A 25,349-nucleotide genomic window follows, 5' to 3' on the forward strand; every position below is an offset into this window, starting at 1 on the left:
GTGTTGTGTCTTTGGGGCTCTCTTCCTCAAAAGGCAGTGGAAGCAGAGTCTTTGAATATTTTTAAGGCAGAAAGAGATAGATTCTTGATTAACAAGCGGGTGAAAGGTTATGTGTAATAGGCAGGAATGTGGGGTTGAAGTTACATTCAGGTCAGCCATGATCTTATTGAATGGCGGAGCAGGCTTGAGGGGCCGAGTGGCCTACTGCTCCTTGTTCGTCTGTCCACATGTCCCAGTTAACAGCCAGCGCTCAACCAGCATCTGGCTAATTTTAAAAAACATTTGCCTTCCTTGCTTCATAGATTTTGTTGTGGTCAAGTGGGCTGACATTTTCTGACTTCAGTGACTATACATTTCATAATCCAGGTTGTGAAGCACTGTGATTTTATTATTTCATGCAATCTGGAGGTATCAAAGTGCAGTAGCTTTTGTAGCTGGACAAACACATCCCAATACTTTGTCAACAAAAACAGAATTACCTGGAAAAACTCAGCAGGTCTGGCAGCATCGGCGGAGAAGAAAAGAGTTGACGTTTCGAGTCCTCATGACCCTTCGGCAGAATTGAGTAAAGTTAGGAGAGGGGTGAAATATAAACTGGTTTAAGGTTGGGGGGAAAGGGAGGGGAAGTACTTTGTGCTGGACTCAGCTCTCAAGTTCAAACCATCCTCTTTCAGAGGCCATAAAAAACATGGAAATGGAAAACAAAACACTGCTGCAGTGGGAGGTCGCTGTTGAGGTTAGGGTTGAAGCACAATTTTACAGCAGAGCAGAAGAATTTCACCTGTCCCTGACTGGCAGCATTTGCTGCCAATGGTGGATAGCCAAAAAAGTGTTCAATGCTTTAGCCTATTATCTCTCAACCTGATGAGCTCAAAATTAATATGAAAGCCCACATTGTTCCTTTACCTTCCAGTTTTTGCTGCTCCTCTCCAAAGCATGTTAACTTGAGGAGCCAACAAAACTTGAACCAAGTGATCTGAGACTAAGCTGTTGCATGTGTAGGACAAATCATAATGGGACTGATGACCTGGTCACCCAATACGTGCTTTCTAGACAGGAATATTTGAGAAGCAGGAATCTGAAGTGATTTTTATGCTTCAAGTTCCTGTGGTTCACAGCGAGTAGCCACAGAGTCCAGTTGTACTGAGTACTGCTTCTACAGAGTACGAAACGTGGGGAATTTGGTGTGTGAGGAAGAGGGGTTGTTCTGGTATTTTAAAGGGAAAAAAAAAAGGCAGAGACAGAGATGGAGAACAGGAAATAGCGAGACCAGAGGTCGAGAGGTATTAATTAAAATTGATAATTTCAACAAATTTCAACACCAACAGCAATGTTGCTTGCAGTTCCTGCACCATGTGCGAACTTCAATACAGTTCATGCTTCGAGGGCCACATGTGCACAAAGCTGCTTCAGCTTAAGCTCAAGGTTTCTGAGCATGAGGGGCAACTGGAATCAGAGCACAGCATCAGGGAGAGCAAGTTTCCTGGATTGTTCCAGGGGGTCGTCACTCCAATAAGACTTAAAGATAGCAGATGAGAGGCCATCCAGAAGAGTAGGAAGAGGAGTCTTCAGGGAGTGCGCCACTCTCAAACCAGTTACCAGCTTTTGGACACTGCTGGGAGTGACACCTTGGAGGAGTGCAGTCAAGACCAATGAGGAACTGACTGCATAGCAGGCAACAGCAAGGAGTAGAAATGTAGTTGTTAGATGAGTTTCCAAAGTTGGGGGTACGGACAGGCATTTTTCTAACTGCCATCATTCGCCACACAGTGTGTTGCCTACCTGGTGCCAGGATAAAGGGCATCATGAAAAGGCAGAAGGGAATGAGCCAGAATTTTCAATACACGCTCATACCAACAAGAGAAGGCAGGCATTCAGGTCCTAAGATCAGACTTTCAGGAGCTAGGGAGAAAGTGAAAAAGGTAGGTCTTGTAAGTTATGAATCTCTTCGTTACTCCCAGTGCCACACACAAAATGCAATGCATGCGAGACACATGTGCAGGAGGGAGGGCTTCAGATTCTTGGGACATTGGGACCAGTTCGAGGGCAAGACAGACCCCTTCAAAAAAGGGATGGGTTCCACCTCAACAGGGTTGGGATCAATGGCCTCATGGGGAGGTTCACAAGTGTAGTTCAGGAGGATTTAAACCAAATTGGCAGAGAAGTGGGCACCAACTTATCGGGGTAGAAAAGAGAAACAAAGAATAAGGAATAAAGTTCACATTGGGTCGTGCTAGAGAAGGAAATAGCACCATATTAGATAGAAGCATACCAAGGCAGCAGTCCACATCCAAATGCAGCAAGACCTGGACAATATCCAGCCTTGGGCTGACAAGTGACAAGTAACATTCACACCACACAAGTGTCAGGCAACGACCATCTCCAACAAGAGAGAACCCAACCATAGCCCCTTAATTTTCAATGGCATTACCATCACTGAATCCCCTATCAACATCCTGGGGTTACCACTGATCAGAAACTGAGCTGGACCAGCCATAAAAATACTGTGGCTACGAGGGCAAGTCAGAGGCTAGGAATCCTACATAAGTAACTCACCTCCCAAGTCCACAAATCCTGTCCACCATCTACAAGGCAAAAGTCAGGAGTGCCATGGAATATTCCCCATTTGCCTGGATTAGAGCAGCTCCAGTAACACTCAAGAAGCTTGACGCCATCCAGGACAAAGTAGCCTACTTGACTGGCACCACATCCACAAACATTCGCTCCCTCCACCACCAACACACAGTAGCACCAGTGCGTGCCATCTACAAGATGCACTGCAGGAATTCACCATGGCTCCTTCAATAGCACCTTCCAAACCCACGACCACTATCATCAAGAAGGACAAGGGCAGGAGATAGATGGGAACACCACCTGGAAGGTCCCCTCCAAGTCAATCACCATCCTGATTCGGAAATATATTGCCGTTCCTTCACCGTCGCTGGGTCAATATCCTGGAACTCCCTTCCTAACAGCACTGGGTGTACCTATACCACATGGACTGCAGCGGTTTAAGGCAGCAGCTCACCACCACCTTCTCAAGGGCAACTAGGGATGGGCAATATATGCTGGCCCAGCCAGCGAAGCCCACATCCCATGAATGAATTTTAAAAAAACAATAACTGGAATAGAGTTTAAAAATGGTGAGAACTGCTATATATTCACGGGTACAAAGTGCTCAGAAAAGATGGAGAAGAAAATGGGAAGAAGTGAAATGCAGTAATATTAGGGAAGGAATGTGTTGGAAAGAGATGATATCCTTCAGGGGCAAGGACAGAATCTATTTTAGGTACAATTGAGGAGCAACAAAGAGTATAATCACAGCCCTGAGGGTATCCTACAGGCCTCCAAATAAATAGCAAGAGTGAAGATCTGCAGAGAAGTAACAGATGTGCAGGAACTATAGAGTGGTTTAACTACCCAAGTATCAACTGGGATAGAGTACTTGAGTAAAGGGCAAAGGGAACGAATTTTGGTGCTCAGGAGAACTTCCATGGCTGGTGTGTTCTCAGTCCGACAACAAAAAGAGGCATTGCAGGATCTGGTGCTGGGGAATGAGATAGACCAAGCATCTATGGGAAAATACTAGATATGGGGGAGGTGCCAGATCATTGAAAAGTGGCAATGGTGACAAAAAGGGTGTATTGGACATTCTTAGCAACTACAAGTCAGTTTAACAGCACTGATGCTCTAACAATAATAAGAGAAAAAAATCCACAATCACTTGGGGAGGCATTGTAAAAGGCAGAGCGGGCTTGACTAGTCCAATTGATTGTTTTTGATAAGGTAACAGACAATTGATGAAGGGAATACAATGAATGTGGTCTCAAAGCATGTGACAAATGCCACAAAAGGCCGGTTAACATACCGGAGGCTCATTGAATAGGAGAGTCAGTGCCAGCTTGGATAAAAATTGACTGCACAAAAAACACCAAGTCATGATGAATGATACACACACCCACACCCCACCACAAGCTGTTCAACTTGGCAACACTGCATGTCAAGAGCCAAATACATAATGTTCTAATTCATGAATTGCTGTTTGCTGATGACACCACACTGCTATCCCAGACTGAAGTTCACTTGCAACAGCTTGTAGATCTGTTCTCCCGAGCCCAGCAAGGAGTTTTGATTATTAGCTTTCCCGAGCCTGGCAAGGAGTGTCGAATGACAATCAGCATCAGGAAGACCAAAGTTATGGGTTAGGACAGAGTCTCTATCTTCCATCAACATCAATAGCTGCACTCTGGAGGTCGTTCATAGGTTCACATTCCTTGCATCAACCATTACCAGCAACCTGTCTCTTGATGGCAATCTTGGTGCTGCTTTCAGCAAGGCCGCAAGCTGTCATGTCAAAGTCGAGAAGTCGAGTGTGGACCAATAGCAAACTCAACAAAAACTGAAAGCTGTATGTTCTTAGCAGTCTCCTTTACAATAGCAAGGCATGGGCAACTTATGCAAGTCAAGAAAAACACTGAACAGCTTCAGGCGAATATTGGGCATCTCCTTGCAGATCAGGAAAATACAACAGTATGCAGGGATCCCTAGCATGTTTGACTTCGAGTCAGCTGTGACTCCACTGCAGGATCCTGTGAGCCGAATGGACGGTGGCTGCATCCCCAAAGACATGCTCCAAGGCGAGCTTGCTAGCAGCACAAAACAAGTCACCCACACCTGCAATGCAAGAATGCAAGACAAAGTTGACCGGGATCGGAGTCGATGCATGGGAAGTCCTCGCTGCTGACCAGAGTGCCTGGAAACAAACAGTCAGAAAGGGTGCAGAAAAACCAGAGGACAAAAGAAATGGCCAGATGGCAGAAAAGAGCCCACCAGAAGGATAAAAGAAAAGAAAATCAAGTCAACCTCAGGCCAACACTATTCATCTGTGCCTGCTGGAGAAGGGACTGCTACTCATGAATCGGCCTCAACAGCCACAACAGACATTCAATGCCAAAGTGACATACACCCTAAGCACAATTCATTGTCTCCAGAGAAGGTCAGATGCCAAAAACCAAACATAAATGACTTGGATATTAGAATACCCAAGTAAAATTTCAAAGTTTGCAGATACCAAATGTTGAGGTGTGGTAAATAGTGAGGATGACATTAACAAACTGCAACAGAACAACTAGCGGAATTGACAGATGGAATCTCACAAACAAGTGTGAAGTGATGCATTCTAACAGAAAGGATAGGGGGAGGCAAAATAGACTTAATGGCACAGTCATGTGCAGAGACATCAGGGCCAGGTGTTAATGCACATATCTTTGAAGGGGACAAGATATATCAAGACAGTAATGTGGAAAGCATATGGGTCCTTGAGCTGGTTCAACAGATGTTGCATGCAAAAACAAGAAAGCCATGCTGAACCTTTATCAAGCTTGGGTTCTGTCTCAGAGTATTATGTCCAGTTCTGCTCACCACATTTTGGGAAGAATATGAAGGTCCTCCAGAGGACGCACAGGAGATTTACCAGAATGGTTCCAGAGGAATTTTAGCCACAAGGCTAGGTTGGAGAAGCTGGGGTTATTCTCCTTGGAGCAAACAAGGTTGAGGGAAGATTATAACAGGTTTAGACAAGGGGAACAAAGCAAAGCTGCTCGCATTTGCTGATCTTATAAGGACTAGCTGACACAGATTTAATGTTTGGGCAAGATACAGGAGGAATTCTGAGGAAGAAACCTTTTTTCAAAAAACGCAGTGAGTGGTAATGACCAAGGTGGGGGTGAAAAAAAGACAAAGATTTCAAAAGTAAACTGGATGGGTACGAGGGAAATAAACTCGCAGGACGAGGAGGAATGGGACGGACTGGATTGCACAACAGAAGGCTGGCATGGAATGGCCTGCTTGTGTGCCATAATGGCTATCAACATGACTAACTGATATTGCACAAATTTGGGCAGGTTGCTGCAGTCTAAACTCTACCCATTCCATAGTTCAGCCATATTGTTCTGGCAGAGAAGTGGATGGTTACTGAGGGTATTTGCTCGGCACCAACTAAACCGACTATTTTGTCCTGGAACACTGACAAGCTGCCCAAGTCTTTTTGCAGTTGGATTATCTATTGATGTGTATTATATTCATCACCCACCTACATGTCTGCCCCCCATCATCATTCCCCCAGAAACAAATTTAACCTCAAGACTCAAATATTGCTGTCACACAACCATGGGAAGGGGAAAGAGGAAACAGAAGGGGAGGGGCAGAATGATGTCCCTTCAACAAGGATCTGACTACAGCACCACTAATTTAAATCATCTGACAGCAGAAACAAGTTTCTTTTCTACCGCCCCCCCCCCACAACAGTGGAATAACTAAATGCCCTCATTGTATACCAAGGTTTACACATCTTTGGTACTAATCATACATGCTCTAAAATGTTGTGATTAAAATGTTGAGTGAGTGAATATAAAATACCTTCCCTTTCCAACAGACAGAGATATGGAACACAGGTGAGTTTATGGAGTTTGACATACAGACCAGCTATGGTTTAATTGGATTGAATTGAATGGCCAAATAAGCCACCTGCTCCTCAATTCAACTTCTGCAAGCACATCTTAGATTGGATTGGTTCAGATGAAGAAAAACCTGCTTCCTATTGTGGAATTAACATCCACCTGAACAGGTGAAGTGATGTTAATGATTCATCCAAAGGACAGCACCTGCTGGCAATATAGTTAACCCTTCATTATACCACACGAAAGCGCCAATCTGGTGCGGAACTTAAACGCACAATCTTAAAGCAATCTAAGACAAACTACACAATGGTTGAACACAGTCAGAGTCTCCATCAGGCTGAGCAAGGGCAGCGCTCAAACATTCAAGTCGATATCACCTTCAATTGCTCATTATTGGAAGTTTTCACATGAGGCAACTTCTGCTCTCCTCCACAAAATACATTGTCCTTACCTCATGACCGCACAAACGTCACCAGTTAAATTTCTGCGACAAGATGTACTAGTTAGATATTCCTGAGGATTTAGCCGATAGGTGTCAATCATAAAGTTTCGGTATGCCAAATATCTGTTGGTATATAAACACGGGAAAAAAAATTAACTTTTTCCTGAAGTGACAGGTCCTGAGATCAGAGATATAAACAAAAATCACAAGGTGGGTTCTGAATTGGTTCTCGAGTCAATATTATCGTACCACATTAGATGCTCAATGGCTGTGAACAGAACCTATTTAATGAACCATTTCCCAAGTACAGAAAAAAAGCAAACACTGCCTGTCATGACACTATAGCTTTTGCTCATTCCCCAAGAGCATTTAAACAAGTCCTTTGAACCAGAATTAGTTATAGCCTTGATATTCGTTCATGTTCTTGATTTAGAAGTGACACAATTTTATGCTACAAAGTCTACAAAACAGCAAAAAACTGGACTGTAGATTACACTGCATCGACCTAGGCACTGGAAACAACAATTGCAAACCCAGCCCTGTTGACGCTGCAAAGTCCTCCTTACCAACATCTGGGGCTTCTATCAAAATTGAAAGGGTTGTCCTACAGATGAGTCAACCAATAGCCTGACAGGCATGACTTTAATGAAGTCTGATGGCAACAGGTCAAACATGGTCAAAAAAAGCCTCCTGCTGGTTACCACCTCCTGCCCCACCCAGCTGATGATTCAATGCTCCTCCATGTCAGACACCACTTAGAAGAACCACCAAGAGTGGCTAGCGTACATAACAACTCTGGGTGAAGGAGTTCAATGTCCATCATCGAAAGTGGCCCAGTATCTTCGGGGGAGGTGATGGCGTAGTGGTAACGTTGCTAGACTAGTAATCCAGAGATGCAGGGTAATGTTCCAGGGACCCAGGTTCAAATCCTGCCACGGCAGATGGTGGAATTTGAATTTTAAAAAAATCTAGAATTAAAAGTCTAATTATGACCATGAAAACATTGTCGATTGTTGTAAAAACCCATATGGTTCACTCACATCCTTTTAGGGAAGGAAATATGTCATCCTTGTCTGGTCTGGTCTACATGGGACTCCAGACCCACCGCAATGTGGTTGACTCTTAAAAGCACTCTGATGAACAAATAAATAAAAACATTGCCTCGCAAGCCACTCAGTTGTATCAAACCACTACAAAATCACAAAGTAAGCAAAGGTAGGAGTGGCCACTGCACCGTCGCAGTTGAAACAAAGTCCCACCTTCACATTGAGGATACCCTCCATCATGTTGTGTGGACGAACACTGTGCTAAATGTGACAAATTTCAAACAGATCTAGCAACTCAAGACTGGGCATCCATGAGGCACTGTAGGCCAATAACAGCAGCAGAACTGTACTCAAATACAATCTGAGGAGTGCACAAGAGGACCACCCTGGGACAGGCAGTCAGCAGCACCTAGAGGAATGCATGAGAGGGCCACCTGTTTCTATCAGAGACGAAGTATGACGTCAAAGAAAAACATGTAGGTGATCGGTAGGTATCTCTTCCATGTCTCTTTTGATTGGTCAAGTGGTTTAAATCAGGAGATGTTATTACAGCTGAAGAGTACAGTTAAGAAACTAATTTTTAAAGTATTTAACCTCCAAATTAATTAATTAGATAAACAGAATAGAAATGGCTGGGCAGGCAATGTGTTGCAGCTGCAGTTATGTGGGAAACTGGTGGACACCAGTGCGATCCATAGTGACGAAATCTGCAGCAAATGTTGGCTGCTTGAGGAACTTCGGCTCAGAGTTGATGAGCTGGAGTCCAAGCTGTGGACACATCAGGGAGGGAGAGAGTTACCTGGACACTGTCAGGAGACAGTCACACCCCTTAGATTAATTACATCAAATTTGGACTGTGGTCAAGGACAGGAGGGTGTGACTGCAAGTGAGGCAGTATGGGGAGCCAGAATTTAGCTTTGGAAGAGCCTCAGCCAGTGCCCTTGTCCAATAGGTACGAGGTTCTCCCGGTATGGACAAGGGCACAGGCTGCATGGAGGATGAGCGTACTGAGCACAGCACTGTGGCGCAGAGGGCTATTCAAGTGCAGGGAGAAAAGAGAAGTGTACTTGTAATTGGGGACAGCATAGTTAGAGGGATAGATACTGTTCTCTGCAGCAAAGACAGAGCCCTGAAAGCTATGTTGCCTGCCTCATGCCAAGGTTAAGGACATCTCATCTGGACTGGAGAGAAACTTGGATGGGAGGGAAAGGATGTAGTAGTCCACGTAGGTACCAACGGTATGGGTAGGACTAGGAAAGAGGTTCTGCTGAGGGACTAAGAGCAGCTCGGGGCTAAATTAAAAAGCAGAACCACAATGGTAATAATCTCCAGATTACTACCTGTGCACGTGCAAATTGGCGTAGGGTAAATAAGATTAGAGAGGTAAATGCGTGGCTCAAGGTGTGGGAGAAATGGGTTCCGATTCATTGGGTACTGGCACCAGTACTGGGGAAGGAGAGAAGTGTTCCATTGGGATGGGCTTCATTTGAATCATGTTGGGACCAGTGTCCTGGCGAATCGCTTAACTTGGGTTATAGATAGGACTTTAAAATATTTGGGGGGGGTTTCAATTGAAGGAAAGATTTTTAAAAATCAAGAAAAAACGAGGGAGCAGAGGTGCAGGGTAGTGAAGAGGCGAACGATAATCAACGTGTGACAGGAAGGGGCAGAAAATATAAGCAGAAATCAGAACCAGAATGAGCAATAATGGTCAAAAGTAAAAGCTTAAGGCTCTTAATCTGAATGCACGCAGCATTTGTAACAAAATAGATGAGTTGACGGCACAAATAGAAATAAATGTATATGACTTGATAGCTATTACAGAGGCGTGGTTGCAGGGTGACCAAGATTGGGAACACAACGTTCAAGTGTATTCGACATTTCGGAAAAATAGACAAGAAGGAAAAGGAGGTGGGTAGCTTTGTTAATAAAGGAAAGCAACAGTGCACTAGTGAGTAGTGATGTAGTGCAATAGATCGTGATGTGGAATCAGTTTAGGCGGAAACACGGAACCGAAGGGGAAGAAGTCACGGGTGGGAGTCATCAAAAAGACCCCGAAGAGTTGCCTCACTGTAAGACAAAGTATAAATTGGGAAATAATGCAGTTGTGTAAGAAGGGCGCTACAATTGTCATGCATGATTTTAATCTGCATATTGACTGGGCAGATTGGCAGGGGTAACAAAGAAAGGCAAATTTGTAGAGTGCATCAGGGGTCATTTCTGAGAGCAATACATTACAGAACCTACCCGGGAACAAGCTCTTTTAGATCTAGTAACGTGTAATGAGGTGGAATTAATAAGACATATCGTAGTTCAGGATCCTCTCTGGGGTTGCAATCACAACATGGTAGAATTTCAAATTCAGTTCGAGGGTGAGCAACTCAGGTCTCAAACCACTGCCCTCAACTTAAATAAGGGCAATGTGAAGAAAGAGTTGTCTAAAGCAGGCTGGGAAAATTGACTAAGGGGGAAGGTCAGTGAATGAGCAGTGGCAGGCATTTAAGCAGATATTACATAACGCTCAGCAAAAATTTATCCCGGTCAAAAAGGACTCGATGCGAAGGTGGTCAAGGACAGCACCCAATAAAAAACTAAGGCAAACAAAGCAACTAAAACTACTGGTAGGCCAGAGAATTGGGAAATTGATTTTTTTTTTGAACCAGCAGCGGATGACTAAAAAGCTAATTAAGAGGGAGAAAACTGATTATGAAAGTAAATTGGCAAGAAATATAAAAATCAAACAGCAAGAGCTTTACCGAGTATATAAAAAAAAGAGTGGCTAAATTGAGCATGGGACCCTTGGAAGATGCAACTGAAGAATTGATAATGGGGAACAAGGAAATGACAGATAATTTAAACCAATATTTTACATCAGTTCTCAGTGAAGGACACTATAAACATCCTAAAAATATCATATAAGCAAGGAGCTAATGGGAGGAAAAATCTTGTAACAGTCTTTATCACAAGGGTCAAAGTATTTGACAAACTAATGGGACTAAAGGCAGACAAGTCGCCAAGACATGATGGCCTGCATCCAAGGGTTTTAAAGGAAGTGGCTGCAGAGATAGTGGAGGCATTAGTCGAAATATTCCAGAACTCAGTGGATTGAAAAACCGCTAATGTGAGGCCCCTGTTCAAGAAGGGAGACAAAAAGCAGGAAACTATAGGCCAGTCAGCCTAACATCTGCTGTTCGGAAAATGCTCAAGTCCATTATTAAGGAAGAAATAGCAGGACATTTAGAAAAGCTTAATGCAATCAAGCAGAGTCAACATGGTTTTGTGAAAGGGAAATCATATTTGACAAATTTGCTAGAGTTCTTTGAGAATATAACAAGCAGAGTTGATAAACGGGAACCAGCAAGTATAGTGTATTTGAGTTTCCAGAAGGCATTCAACAAGGTGCCACATAAAAGGTTATTGCACAAGGTAGGAGTTCACAATATTGGGAGTAGCGTATTAGCATGGATTGAGGATTGGTTAACACACAGAAGACAGAGGGTCGGGATTAATGAGTCTTTTTCAGGTTGGAAAGATGTAACTAGTGGAGTGCCACAAGGACCTCAATTATTTACTATTTATATTAATGACTTGGAGGAGGGGGCAGAGTGTCATGTGTCCAAATTTGCTGACAATACAAAAATAGGTGGGAGGGCATGTTGTGATGAGGACATAAGGAATGTGCAAAAGGATATAGATAGGTTGAGTGAGTGGACTAAAACTAGGTAAATGGTGTTTAATGTAGGAAAGTATGAGGTCATGCACTTCCTGGCAGGAAAAATCAAAAAGCAGACTATTATTTCAATGGAGAGAGACTCAAAAAAAGTACAGCACAGAGGGGTCTGGGTGTTCTTGTGCAGGAAACAAAACTTTAGCATGCAGGTGCAGCAAGTAATTAAGGCAGCATATGGAATTTTGGTCTGTGTTGCTAGGTGGTTGGAGTTTAGAGATAGGGAAGTCTTGTTACAACAGGGTGTTGGTGAGGCCACACCTGGGAGTACAATGTAGTTTGGTCCCTGTATTTAAGAAAGGATATACTGACATTGGAGGCAGTTCAAGAGAGATTCACTAGGCTGATTCCTGGGCTGAAGGGGTTGACGTATAAAGACCAGCTAAATGGGTTAGGCCTTTATTCATTAGAATTTAGAAGAATGAAGGGTGATCTTTTTGAAATGTGCAAGATTCTGAGGGGGCTTGACAGGGTTAAGAAGAGATTTCCACTAGCAGAGATATCTCGAACTAGGGGGCATAGTTACAGAATAAGAGGGCACTCATTTAAAATGGACATGCAAAGGAATGTACTCTCAGAGTGGTGAATGCCTGGAATTCTCTATCCCAGAGAAATGTGGAGGCTAGGTTACTGAAAGTATTTAAAGAGGTGGATAGATTTTTGAAATATTGGGGAGTTGAGGGTTATGAGGAGCTGGCTTGAAAGATGAGTTGAAGCCTGGGGCAGATCAGTCATGGTCTTATTGAATGGCAGGGCAGGCTTGAGGGGCCGGATAGCCTACTCCTGCTCCTATTTCTTATGTACTTAACCACATGACACAGCATAGCCCCCACTCCACCATTACCATTAAGCCAGTGGCTGAACCCTGGTTCAATGAAGAGTGCAGGAGGGCACGCTAGGAGCAGCACCAGGCATACCTAAAAATGAGGTGTTCAACCTGGTGCAGCTATAACTCAGGACTGCTTGCATGCCAAACAGCATAAGCAGCCAGTGATAGACAGAGCTAAGCAATCCCACAACCAATGGATCAGATTTAAGCTCTGCAGTCCTGTCACATCCAGTCGTGGATGGTGGTGGATAATTAAACAACTCACTGGAGGAGGTGGCTCCACAAATATCCCCGTCCTCAATGATGGAGGAGCCTAGCACAGCAGTGCAAAAGATAAGGCTGAATGAGCATTTGCTACAATCTTCAGCCAGAAGTGCCGAGTGGATGATCCATCTCAGCCTCCTCCAAAGGCCCCAGCATCACTGATGCCAGTCTTCAGCCAATTCGATTCACTCCATGGGGTATGAATTAATGGCTGAAGGCACTGGATAGTGCAAAGGCTATGGGACCTGACAATATTCCAACAATAGTACTGAAGACTTGCGCTCCAGAACTTGCCACACCCCTAGCCAAGCTATTCCAGTACAGCAACACTGGCTTCTACCTGGCTATGTGGAAAATTGCCCAAGTAAGTCCTGTACACAAAAAGCAGGACTAATCCAACCTGATCAATTGCCACCCTATCAATCTACTCTCCATCATCAGCCAAATGACGGAAAGGATCATTGACAGTGCTGCCAAATGGCACTTGCTTCGCAATAACCTGCTCACCGACACCCAGTTTGTGTTCTGACAGGGCCACTCAGCTCCTGACGTCATTACAGCCTTGGTTCAAATATTGGCAAAAGGGCTGAATGCCAGAGGTGAGAGTAACTGCCCTTGACATCAAAGCAACATTTCAGCAAGTGTAGTATCAACGAGTCCTTGCAAAACTAGAGTCAACGGGAATCGAGGAAATTTCTCCACTGGTTGGAGTCAGACCGTGCACAAAGGAAGAAGGTTGTGGTTGTTGGAGGTCAATCATCTCAGTCCCAGGACATCATTGCAAGAGTTCCTGAGGGCGGTGTCCTGCGCCCAACCATCTGCAGCTGCCATGCCCATATGCAGCAATACCTCGACAACATTCAGGCTTGGGCTGATAAGCAGCAAGTAATATTTGAGCCACAAACGTGCCAGGCAATGGCCTTCCCCAACATGAGAGAATCCAAACACCTATCCCTGACATTCAATGGCATTACCTCTGCTGAATCCCCCACTATCAAATTCCTAGGATTTTCCATTGACCAGAAACTAAACTGGACTAGCCATATAAGTACTGTGGCTAAAAGAACAGATCAGAGGCTGGGAATTCTGCAGTGAGTAACTCACCACCTGACTCCCTAAAGTCCATTAACCATTTATAAGGCATGATGATGATAGAATACTCTCCACTTGCCTGGATGAGTGCAGTTCCAACAGCACTCAAGAAGCTCGACACCATCCAGGACAAAACAGCCCATTTGATCGGCAGCCCATCCACCATCTTCAATATCCACTTCCTCAACCGCCCACGCATAGTGGCAGCAACGTGTACCATCTACAAGATGCACTGCAGGAATTCACCAAGGCTTCTTTGACAGCACCTTGCCTACCTGCAACCTCTACCACCAAGAAAGACAAGGGCAGCAGATGCATGGGAACACCACCACCTGCAAGTTCCCCTCCAAGCCACTCACTATCCTGACTTGGAAATACATTGCCATACCTTCATCGTCACCAGGGCAAAATCCTGAACTCCCTTCCTAACAGCACTGTGGCTGTACCTACACCACATGGACTGCAGCAGTTCATGGCAGCAGCCCACCACCAACTTCTGAAGCAAAATTAGGAATGGGCAATAAAAATTCTGACCTAGCCAGTGACACCCAGACCCCCATGAAAGGAAAAAAGCAGGGCTCATGGTTTACTTTAAGCATGGACACTCACTTTAAAGAAAATTAAGAACCAGGATGCAGTCAGCACAACTTTATCAAGAAATCATACACTGATACCATGTGGAGCTAATGACTGGCAAGACCAACTATGTTGTATTTATTTAAATCATTTTAGCTCAATGCAGGGACCTCGATACAGTGACATACAGTTGAAATTCCCACAACATAATCCTTCAATGAATTTTCAAACTTTCTAGTAGATGTGGAAAAATGAATAAATATACAAGTCAACCCAAAATGGTTTAAGTCAGAATGTAAATGCCAGAATCATTCTAAATACACAACGGGATGTTGCCATAACCTGCTCCCAGATACACCAGTGACCCACAACAGAGAGAATGATACTAGATATAGATATATACACACACATTATTTTCTAAAAAGATGTCAAGACCTAACAGTGGCTGCAGTAAGTTAGCTATTTTCCTGTTCGTGTTTGTAAGGAGCAGTCCCATTAAAAACTGTGGAGAAAAAAACAAAGACTTAGCAGCATTTAACCCATCTGCCATGGTCCTTAGGTTCGAGGACAGTCCCATCAGATTGGTAGTTGCCAAATGTAACACAGCTTTTCGAGAAAGGAGGGAACAATAACACAGGGAACTACAGCCAGCTTGCCTAACATCAGCTGTTGACAAAATGCTGCAATCTATTTTTAAGGGAGTCTTAACAATGCACTTAGAAAAGTGTAGTATGACTAGATCAAGTCAACTTGGTTTTACAGAAGGGAAGTCCTGTTTGAAAAATTTAGTAAAAATTTTTTTTTGAGGATGCAACCAGCAGGTTAGGTGTGGTAAAAAAAAATACAGAAAATGCTGAAAAAACTCAGGTCAGGCAGCATCTGTGGAGAAAGAAACAGAATTCATGTTTCAAGCCCAATATGACTCTTCTTCAGAACACAGGGTGAATGTTATTTACCTGGATGTCCAAAAGGCATTGGACAACATGCCACATAAAAGGTTACAAGGCAAAGATAAGGGTTCATGGGCATGGGGGTAATATATTAGCATGGACAGAGGATTGACTAATGAGTAGGAAGCAAAAAGTATGCAATTTTGGTCTCCACATTTAAGAAAACTTGCACTGGAGGCAGTGCAGCGAAGGTTCACTAAATTGGTCCCTGGAATGAGAGGGTTGTCCTCTGATGAGAGGCTGAGTAAATTGGGCCTATATTCTTTGGCGTTTCAAAGAATGAGAGGTCATCTCATTGAAACATACAACATTCTGCAGGGGCTTGATAGGATAGATGGTTTCCACTGGTGTGGGGATCTAGAACACAGGGGCAGTCTCAGGATAAGGAGCCAATTATTCAGAACAAAGATGAGGAGAATTTACTTCAGTCAAAGGATTGTGAATCTTTGGAATTCTCTACTCATGACGGTTGTGTATGCTCCAACGGTGAATACATTTAAGGCTGGGATTGATAGTTTGTTGTTCCCTCAGGGAATCAAGGGATATGGGGAGAGGGCATAAAAGTCGAGTTGAAATCAGCCATGATCATATTGAATGGTGGAGCAAGCTGAACAGGCAATATGGTCTACTCCTGCTCCCATTTCTTGTCTTCTTGTACAATCCTTTGGTTCTGTTTTCCTGATCAGTCCACCCATATTCTGCGTCTTTTTCAACTAGCAAAACTGCAAGTGCGACCTCTTCATTCGACAGTTGAGTAATATTGGAAATGCTTTATCCAACACTGGGTAAATGTTAATTTTAAGTCAAAGCAAAACTAAATCAGAACTCCAGTTGAGTAAATGAAATTGTCTATTATCATTTACGTTACAGTAATCTAATTTGTTTCATCACACTACAAAATCCACTTCAAGGTGTGAACCTTTCTGTTGCGATATACTACAAGATAACCGGAGATGAAATGTTATACCTAGAAAGGCAAATCCACATAGTGTGACTGTCACTGCAAAGGATCTACCAAATGTATAAAAGAATTCAAGTTAAAAAATGATTTAACTGAAGGCTCCCCTTAAAAAAAAATCTACAATCCTTATGAAAGAAGGGGGTCAGAATGATGCAGTCAGCATGATGAGCTTTGGAATGAGGGGTAAGGAAGTAAAGTTGCCATTCAAATGTCACAGTGCTGGAGGAGCAGTGGACTGAGAGCAATACATTGGTCTGGCACTGTTACTAGCATCACAGCCTTTGGCAAAATTCTGTCACTAAATGAAACCTGGAGTATACAAAACACCCAAATACACACATGCGCACACAAATGATGTCTCTGCGTGTGCACCTGTATGTAGAGCTAAGTACCCCAGCACAAGGCTGTTGCTGTATACCTTTAACCATTTGTGAGGAACATCATCAGTGCAAGCAGGATTCCAACCCCAGCTCATCAACAAGAGTACTTCCCAGAGAAGATAATGGGCATGAACAAAAAAAGGAACCCTTATAGAATGGAAAAGCCTCAAAAATGAAAGTTCAAAACTGCAATGAATCAGAATTCAATTCAGTGGAACTGAAAAAATAGCCATTCAACAAACGTTAACAAGGGTCAGCACACAGGTTCATGTAACCTAATACCCAGTAGCTTTATCTAACTGAACCCATGAGATGAAGCTCATGGCAGCGAACAAAATTCTACCCAGTTAAAAGTAAGGTGAGAAACTTTGAAATACTGATTTCCAAACTCAAAATGACTATCAAAACTTATAAAACACATTTGAGGCTTATTTATGTGTGAATATTAACATAGATCAGGCACACTTACATTTCTGGGCTTTTGGACTTATTTTTCCCATTGAAGAATTCTGGCAAGGCACGACGTTCAATCTCATGTATGCTACAAAGACAGGGAAATGCAATTAACTCTTTCAATCAATTAAATTCTATTTCTAAACTTGAGAAAACAGAAGTGAAGAACTCCGCACTCTATCCTAAAATCCTAGAAAACAAGATGAAACACTGAGGAATAAAAGGTTAAGTCTCAAGTTCTTGGGAGAAAAATAAAGACAATATTCTTACTTTTTGAAAAAAGCCACATTTCGCCCTTTTCATTTGAATCTTTCGGTGAGGTGTCAAAAACATGTTCACAGTCCTCCACAAGCCCCACACGCTATAATAGAATTCCCTCCACCACATCAAACCATGACTGAGGTTTTAGAATATCTCATTGTAAATTTTAAAACAAAAAAAAAAATCATGAAATCCTGTGAGCCAACATATTCTTTATCAAAACAACTTTGGACTCAGGAGATACAGGTGTGCACCTCAACAGCATGAACCCACACAACAAATTTCCACTTCCAGCCTAGGTGTGAAGTAGTGGTCAAGAATAAGAGCGATTAGGAAAAATGAGTGTTGAACTGCCCAGCATTCAATCATATTACAATCTGGTGTGAAGCAGACGGAGGGATCCAGAGGAATCCACACTTACTTTTGTGGGGGGGGGTCACAGAACAGTCAAAATAAACTGAGGGGGTACCTAAAATGTCACAGGTTGGTGGTGGGCAAAGGGAGCAAATTCTTGGACCAGGAGAAAAACTTAATGCATGCTGTACAAGACTCAGATGAAGCTTGGGTACATTATCAACTTTGGAAACAATCCACCTGCCTGCAGCAACATTGGATGAAAACAAAAATAGCATTTCCTCCCAAATTAACACTGCAATAAGTATCAAAGAAGCTTCATCTGAAATAAGCAACATTGCAAAGAACTCTAATTAGAAAATGCATTTCATAAACATAGTTTTCTCACAAATCTGTTATACCACTGGGTATCGATGTCGTCATCCAAGGAAAGTAGCTGGTGCACACTGGTGAGTCTGACATCATGAGGGACCTGTTCACACGATGATAATCATTGAAGCTTGGGACTGTAAAATTATCTACAGTATTCTTAGCAACCTCTCGGGATCTAGGGGTACTTCCTTCCACTCCGAATCGATGGGTTCCAAAGTGGCTGGAAAGTCCAATATGCAATCTGTAGGCTCTGCTACATGCAGAACAGGTGGTGCTTGAATTAGTCAGGCAGATGAGACGTTTGGAGGTTTGTGCACTCCCTCATCTCAACTGTGCCTTTGTGTACTCCCAAAGTCTCTCAATGTGTTCACTGCCTTTGAATAAAACTTGTCAATTAAGGTTGGTCACAAGCTCAGGATTCCTATGAGTCAGCAGGGATGTTGCATCTCTTCAGGGATGCTTTGAGGATATCCCCAAAGCCTTTCCACTGTCCTCCTGGGGAGTCTCCTGCCATGGCTGAGCTCAGAGCAGAGCAGTTGCTTCAGGGGTCCAGTGTCAGACATATAAATGGACACGTCCCACCCAGCAGAGCTGGTTTTTAAGTCATTTAGTGCTTTGATACTGGACTTGTTAGATCATGAGAGCACGTTGCTATTGTGTTGCTTTTCTGGCCACCAGATTTGGAGACTGATGGTGCTTTTCCAGTACTTTGGAGGTGCTAGCTGTCAGCTGTCTGAGTCTGCAAATCATCTAGGAGTGCAGGAATCACTGCTTCCCAGTAAACCTTGACCTTAATCTTGGGTTGGAGATTCTGGTCTTCAAGTACTCTTTTCCTCAGTCAGCTGATGGCTGATTTGGTACATTGGAGGCGATGATGAGTTTCCACGTCTATGGTAGCCTTCATCATGGAGAGGTTCCCAAAATGCAGACAATATTCTACATTTTCCAGGATCTCCCAGTTGATCCTAATTGACAGGTGTAGCTGTTGTGCTGTGGGGGCTGGTTGGAAAAGGACCCGAGTTGTCTGGGGCTTTTATGAAAAGGCCCATTTTCTCATATGCTGAGTCAACAATGATCTGAGCTCAGTTTCTTAGTGAGCACAAACTTAAGTGCACCAGCATATTGAAGCTCTGACTGTGGTTACAGTGATCTCAGTTCTAGAAGTAATTTCGACACCTGTGGGTAATTTGCTCGAGGGGAGGTGCCATGTCATATTGGAGTGAGAAAATGGAGGACAGAATTGGTGAGGTGACAACTTTGTTTGACCCAAGTCTTCACTGAGGTAGTGTTTGTGGTGATTCCACTGAAAGTCAGCTTACACCTCCTTGTGGGAGTCGGCGGAGGATAGTAACAAATTTCTGAGGACAGCCAAATTTGAGCAGGATACTCCATAAGCCTTCACAGCTGATAGTCAAAGGCTCCACCTGATGAGGTCAAAAAAGGCCATATAAAGTGCTTGATGTTCCTTGCATTTTTCATGGATTTGCCACGCATTGAGGGTCATGTCTGTGGTGCCTCTCGATGGGAGAAAACCAAACTGCAACACGGGCAGGTGGTGAATGAGGAGGATCCATCCAATGATCTTCCCTGTAGCAGAGATTCCCTCTGCAATTACTGCAATCGTACTTGTCTCCCTGTTTGAATTGAGTCACAGTTACAGCATCCCAAGATCTTCTAACATGCACTCCTCTTCCCAGATGAGGGATTATGAGGTTGTTCAGCCATGTTTTAGATTTTCAACAGGGATTCCGTTTGCTTCAGAGGATATTTTTCAGCTATCAATGGCCTTTTCAACTTTGCTCTGGACCAAGGTAACACCAAGACTGAGCCAGGTGAGGTTTTGAGGAACGGAGTTCAAATCGAAGACAGAGTCCCGGTTGAGTTCAAAATGTTCTTCCCAACAAGCAATGACTGCCTCCCTGGCCAAGAGCTCCCCTTCATAAGCTTGGCTCTCAGTGGGGTGGGCCCTTGAGTACTTGGGCCATAGATCACCGATACAGCACTGAAGAAACCATTCCTGTTGTTCGTGTCAGTAGTTGTTGGATCTTCTGTGCTCTTTCAACCCACAATTTCTTCTTTGTGTTTTGAGTTTTATGCTGTGCCGTTGCCTTCAGCTGCTGGTTAGATTCCTGCTTTTCTCGGTGTGGTGAAATTGTCCATCTGAGAGCACTTTGCACTTACGCTTGATTAGGTCCTGTACCTCTTGGTACTTTTCTTCAAACCAATCACGATGTTTCCTGGTAGAGCAACCAAGGACCTCTTTGCAGGTCCTTGTTATGGTGCACTTTAAGGGCAATCAGGCACTATGGACACAATATAGCTCCTGGATATTCCTCTTGAATAGCTGTGTAGGATTAGGGTTTGATTCCATCTCATATGATTGAAGCTTTTATTTTATTTTTTTTAGTTAGTTCGCAGGTTTGCACAGAAGCTAGAAATAACGTAACGGTCAAGTTGTTAACTCGCAGAATGCTTCAGGTTTGTGGGTGTCAGGGGCTGAACAGAGTAGATAGGAAGCTGTTCCCACTCATAAAAGGGCTAAGAACTAGAGGGCACAGATTTAAAGTGATTTGCAAAATAAGCAAATGCGATGTGAGAAAAAAACCTTATCACACGACGAGTGGTTCAGGTCTGGAATGCATGAAGGCAGGTTCAATCGAGGCATTCAAGAGGGCATCAGCTGATTATTTGAATAGAAATAATGTGCAGGGTATGGGGAAAAAGGCAGAGCAATGGCACTAGGTCAGAATGCTCGTTTGGAGAGCCGGTGCAGACACAATGGCCTGAATGGCCTCCCTCTGTGCAGTTAAAATTCTGAGATTCTTGGTACAATTGAACCAATTGTAATATTTAGCTTCTAATATTTAGCAGGATGAGTGTTGCAGGATTAGACTCTTGTGCCTTATGACTTCTTTTTGTTGTCAAATGTGAAATGAGGTAGCCAAGGCGGTCTTGAGAGAAGAAATGGAACAGTCGTCGGAAAGGTCAGCATGTTGACATCTTGTGTTTGTTTTGGAACACTCATTTCTGGGGGATCTCGTTCACTGTAACACTTGTTGCACCATAATCAACCAGCAAGCACAGTATACATGGCTGCAACTCTATAAACATCTTGAACTTGCCTTGACTTTTGCAGTCAGGATCAGTGGATCAAGTAAGTCTACATTGTAATCCAGGAGAACATGGTATTGTTTTGCTTATTCCTCTGCCTATTCTGCATAAACACATCGCAAGTATAAAAGACTTGGTTGAACACAGTATAAGGATTACATTTGAAATGTCGAACTACAGGTACACAACGAACTAACTCCTACCAACCAGTAACCTGTGTGCACCCCGAGAGATACTATTTCACCTCTCTAACATTGCCAAGCTCATAGGTTCTCCGAACCAACAGTTTTAAGCCAGCAACCATCTGAGGATGTTAATTCAGCTCCCTCAAACACTCCCGTGCTCTCTGGCGTCTGACCTACAATAGTTAGCGGTCAAAAAATGTCTCAATTGTAAAACTTTCATCTATGCTTTCACAACTCTCCAAGGCCGAACACCTTCCTAAGCTCAGTAATATCCTCCTGCCCACAACCCTCTGAAATATCTGCGCTCATCTAATTCTAGTCTCTTGAGCATCCCCAATTTAGTTGCTCCACCATTGCTAGCCCTGCCTTCAGCTCCCTAGGCCCCAATCTCAATAATTTCCACCTTAAACCTGTCTATCTCTTTCCTCCATGAGGCTCCTTAAAAATACATTTTTGACCAAGCTCTTTAGCATCTGCCCGAAAAACACCTTGCATGGCTCAATGTCTAATCTTGCTTCCTAACATTCCCATTAAGTACCGGGGGCTGTTTTATTATGTTAAAGGCTCTATTCAGCTAAGCATACAACCAAGGGTTTTCTATTTGCTCATTGGCACAGACACAAGGGACAACACTGCAGCCACAAGGAGAAATCACAATTTACTGATCAACTTGCACAAGCAGTTGACAGCTCATGATGCAGAATCTTCCTGAAACAAAACCACATCACAGCAGCCAAAACAAATATGGAACTTCAAATTTAAAGTCGTTTTTGATGTCTGGAAGGCAACTCTTCCTGCCCCAGCCAGCACTGTTGCTATCTCTACCGATGTTGCATTCTTATGACCAGTATCCAACCCAAGGCCCTACGCTATTCATTCTAGGTGCTCAACACTAATACAATGGTGCTCAACAATGTCATCGCCAGCCTATACAAATTTACTGACTTGGCTTTTCCTGCAGTCATGGAGATCCAAATTTTTTGAAAATTTATCTTTGGGGCAATGAATTGGTCGTATCTGGTTCTGCCAAATGCCTGATGCAGAATGGCAGCCTGAGTGTCAACAGCAGACATCAACATTGGGATGCCGGTCTCATGCCATTCTGCAAGAATGGTATGCTGAATTAAACCCTGGACCTTTGGCTCTGCAAAGTTGGTGAAGGTTGCATGTGACAATCGGTGAAGGTTGAGAAATAATGGCACACAACATTCCCACTGATGGATCTCCAGCACCCTCACTTTGAGGGTTCACAGCTTCTCTCAACCAGCCCCATATTATTACAATTCATTAATCATTGTAACCCCAAGACACAAACTGTATTTCAAAATTGAAATTGAACAATTTAAGCTACTTTCCACTTACCTTATTCTCTTCCTTAAAATCCCTCCCTATCACTCTTTCCCCCTTTAGTGACATAACTTGCTCCTACACCTCTGGAAATGTTGCTCAACTTTATATACTTGGGGAGGAAGATCCCCTGCCGTAAAGGAAAGTTTCTGGCTTCACCAGAACATGCAGTTTGGAAGTTTGCTGTGCAGGGAGGTCAAAGGAAATCAGTTGCAGCCTAACATTTCATAGCTGGTAGCACTGAAGCCTCAATGGATTATCTCATCTATCCACAAAAAACCAACCTTCACCAACTATCACATGCAACCTTCACCGACTATCACATGCAACCTTCACCGACTATCACATGCAACCTTCACCGACTATCACATGCAACCTTCACCGACTATGCAGAGTCGTCCAGGGTTTAATTCAGCATCGGTGCTGAGTTATTCCATCATAAACCAATGAACAGTTGCGTTTCACATTTGGTCTCAGCACCCCTGGCTAGGGAAATCTTCATTTCTGATTGCTATCTTGATAGAAAATTAAATGTTGAGAGAGACAAGTCAGTGCACTGGTGTTCACTCAAAAAATGACCAGCTAGGTAAGAGGCCCCCTGAAACCACATGACAAAATTTAGCCTTCGAATGGAGGGATCAAAATTTGATGAGAACCAACAAATTAGGCACACCTCACTTTTCCATAGCAAGCTCGCAAAGCCAACAGAAGAAAGGCCATGTTGGTTTCACAGGAGGGGCCTTGCCCAGTCTGCTTGCTCATACCACAACTGAAACATTACTGAGATACACCAAGGAGCCACTCATTATTTATGTTTTTTCTGGTAGGGTGGGGTGGAAACAGTAGTTGCAGATTCTTTAATTCGCACAAGAAAGGCTCACAGGAGAAATCAAAACCCTTCACTCTGACCTGTTGTAATCAAACCACGCTGAGTAGCTGGGGATGATGATGTGATGCGTCTGTTCAGTGACATTATCCTCTGCTTGGTCCACAGGCCGGATGTGATCACCTTTAGCATTGGCACTGTCGTCATCTTCCTAGTGAATAATTCACAGGTCACTTGGCTCTCAGTTCAAACAGCTTAAATCAATGACATGTATAACAGCTGATGCATTACTATTGAAAACACATGCTCAGACTGGCCTTGGATCTAGAAGGTGATGTATTTTAATCAGCCAAACTGACAGCTTTTCCACTCAACACTTTGCACAGGAAAATCAAATATTTTAAATCACAAAAACAATTACAATTCAGACATGGACCTGCTTTGCATTAGAAGCTTTACAGAATAGTAAGCAATTACACCTAGTTGAGGCATTTGCAGAGCTTGGTATGGACATGTGTGTTTCCACAACACAACCAAGCCACTAGAATTGGGAAGCAAAAGTCAAAGGGCTTTGCCATAGGCACCTCCTGTCATGGTGATCAAAAGCAGCACTTTCAGAGCCAGCAGCTACTCACTTGTTCTGTCTTTCAGGGAAACAGCAGCACAGACGGCAGGGAGCAGTGTAGCGTCAACACTTCATGTGAGTGCAAAACTGGGCTATGGAGGTCTGTGACACAGTGGTAGCATCCCTGCATTCAAGCCAGAAGATCAAGTCCTGCTCCAGGGCTTGATGGCCAAGCAATCTGCATTCACAACGCAGCCCAAATAAATCCTTCTAAGGTACACCAATGGCAGGCAATAAGAGCGGAAGAGAATACTGGTCAGCCATGTGATGTAAAGAAAATTGGAACTCTAGGGGCTTCAACATACATGTTGGCAAGCAATTTGGACTCCTTGGAAGGATCGGTTGGCTGGATGGCCAGTGCAAATCAGCTCAATGCCAACAGCACAGGATTCAATCTTTGTTCTGGCTGGGGTGGATTCAGGGCCTGCCTCCTTGTCCGATCAGTGGTGGAGGTCCTGGCACTGTGGGTCATGTCTGCCTCAGGCACAAGAGAAGAAAATTTAAGAGATGGGGCTAAAATAGGATGCCAGCTCCTAGTAGTTCCTATCTGTTCACAATTTATGCAATACTACCAAAAGGAAACAATACAAAGGCCTGAAGACAAGTTTGTTCATTACCTCGAATACCACACCGACAATCTTGCAACCATCACACTTTTCAAAAAGGAGACATTCTATGGGTCATCACTGCTTTTCAGTTTCTAGCCTCAACTGAAGCTGATCCATCAACAGCATTTGGTGCTTCTGGGTCAGATGGTTACAAGTTCAAGACCCCGTGCTGGACCTGAGCACATCAAGGGAACAACTTGCAGTCTGAGTTGTCGGAAAAAGTCCAATTCAGTGAATATTGAAGGTCCCGTAACATTCTTTAAAGGGTACGAGTTTTTCTATTCAAATTTTTTCCCTCAATGGACATGACAAAAAACTGCAAAATCGTTTCACGGGTGTTTATGGACCATGAACTTCCATTATAAGCACAAGCATTCTGGGAGCTTAATGTCCCCAAGTTTCTTTTGGCTTGCTCCTCCTTTAGTTGCCCTATTTCTGGGCCCGCGGTTGCTGGAGGCAAAAAATCAAAACGAGCAAGCAAC

General features: G+C 43.5%; 1 protein-coding gene across 3 annotated transcripts in view; it reads right to left on the reverse strand.

Annotated features, from left to right (window-relative positions):
* LOC144679895 (SWI/SNF complex subunit SMARCC1-like) overlaps positions 1-25,349 on the reverse strand; it is a 213,040-nt gene that overhangs the window by 127,215 nt on the left and 60,476 nt on the right. For all 3 annotated transcript variants that reach the window (XM_078540826.1, XM_078540827.1, XM_078540825.1), the window contains exons 14-16: positions 23,718-23,845; positions 17,195-17,266; positions 6,910-7,023 (exon numbers count right to left, since the gene is read on the reverse strand). In XM_078540826.1, the coding sequence (XP_078396952.1) occupies positions 6,910-7,023; positions 17,195-17,266; positions 23,718-23,845 (314 nt within the window). The remainder of the gene's footprint in view (positions 1-6,909; positions 7,024-17,194; positions 17,267-23,717; positions 23,846-25,349) is intronic.

The sequence above is a fragment of the Cetorhinus maximus genome, chromosome 4 (assembly GCF_964194155.1).
Source record: "Cetorhinus maximus chromosome 4, sCetMax3.hap1.1, whole genome shotgun sequence".
Taxonomy (NCBI): domain Eukaryota; kingdom Metazoa; phylum Chordata; class Chondrichthyes; order Lamniformes; family Cetorhinidae; genus Cetorhinus; species Cetorhinus maximus.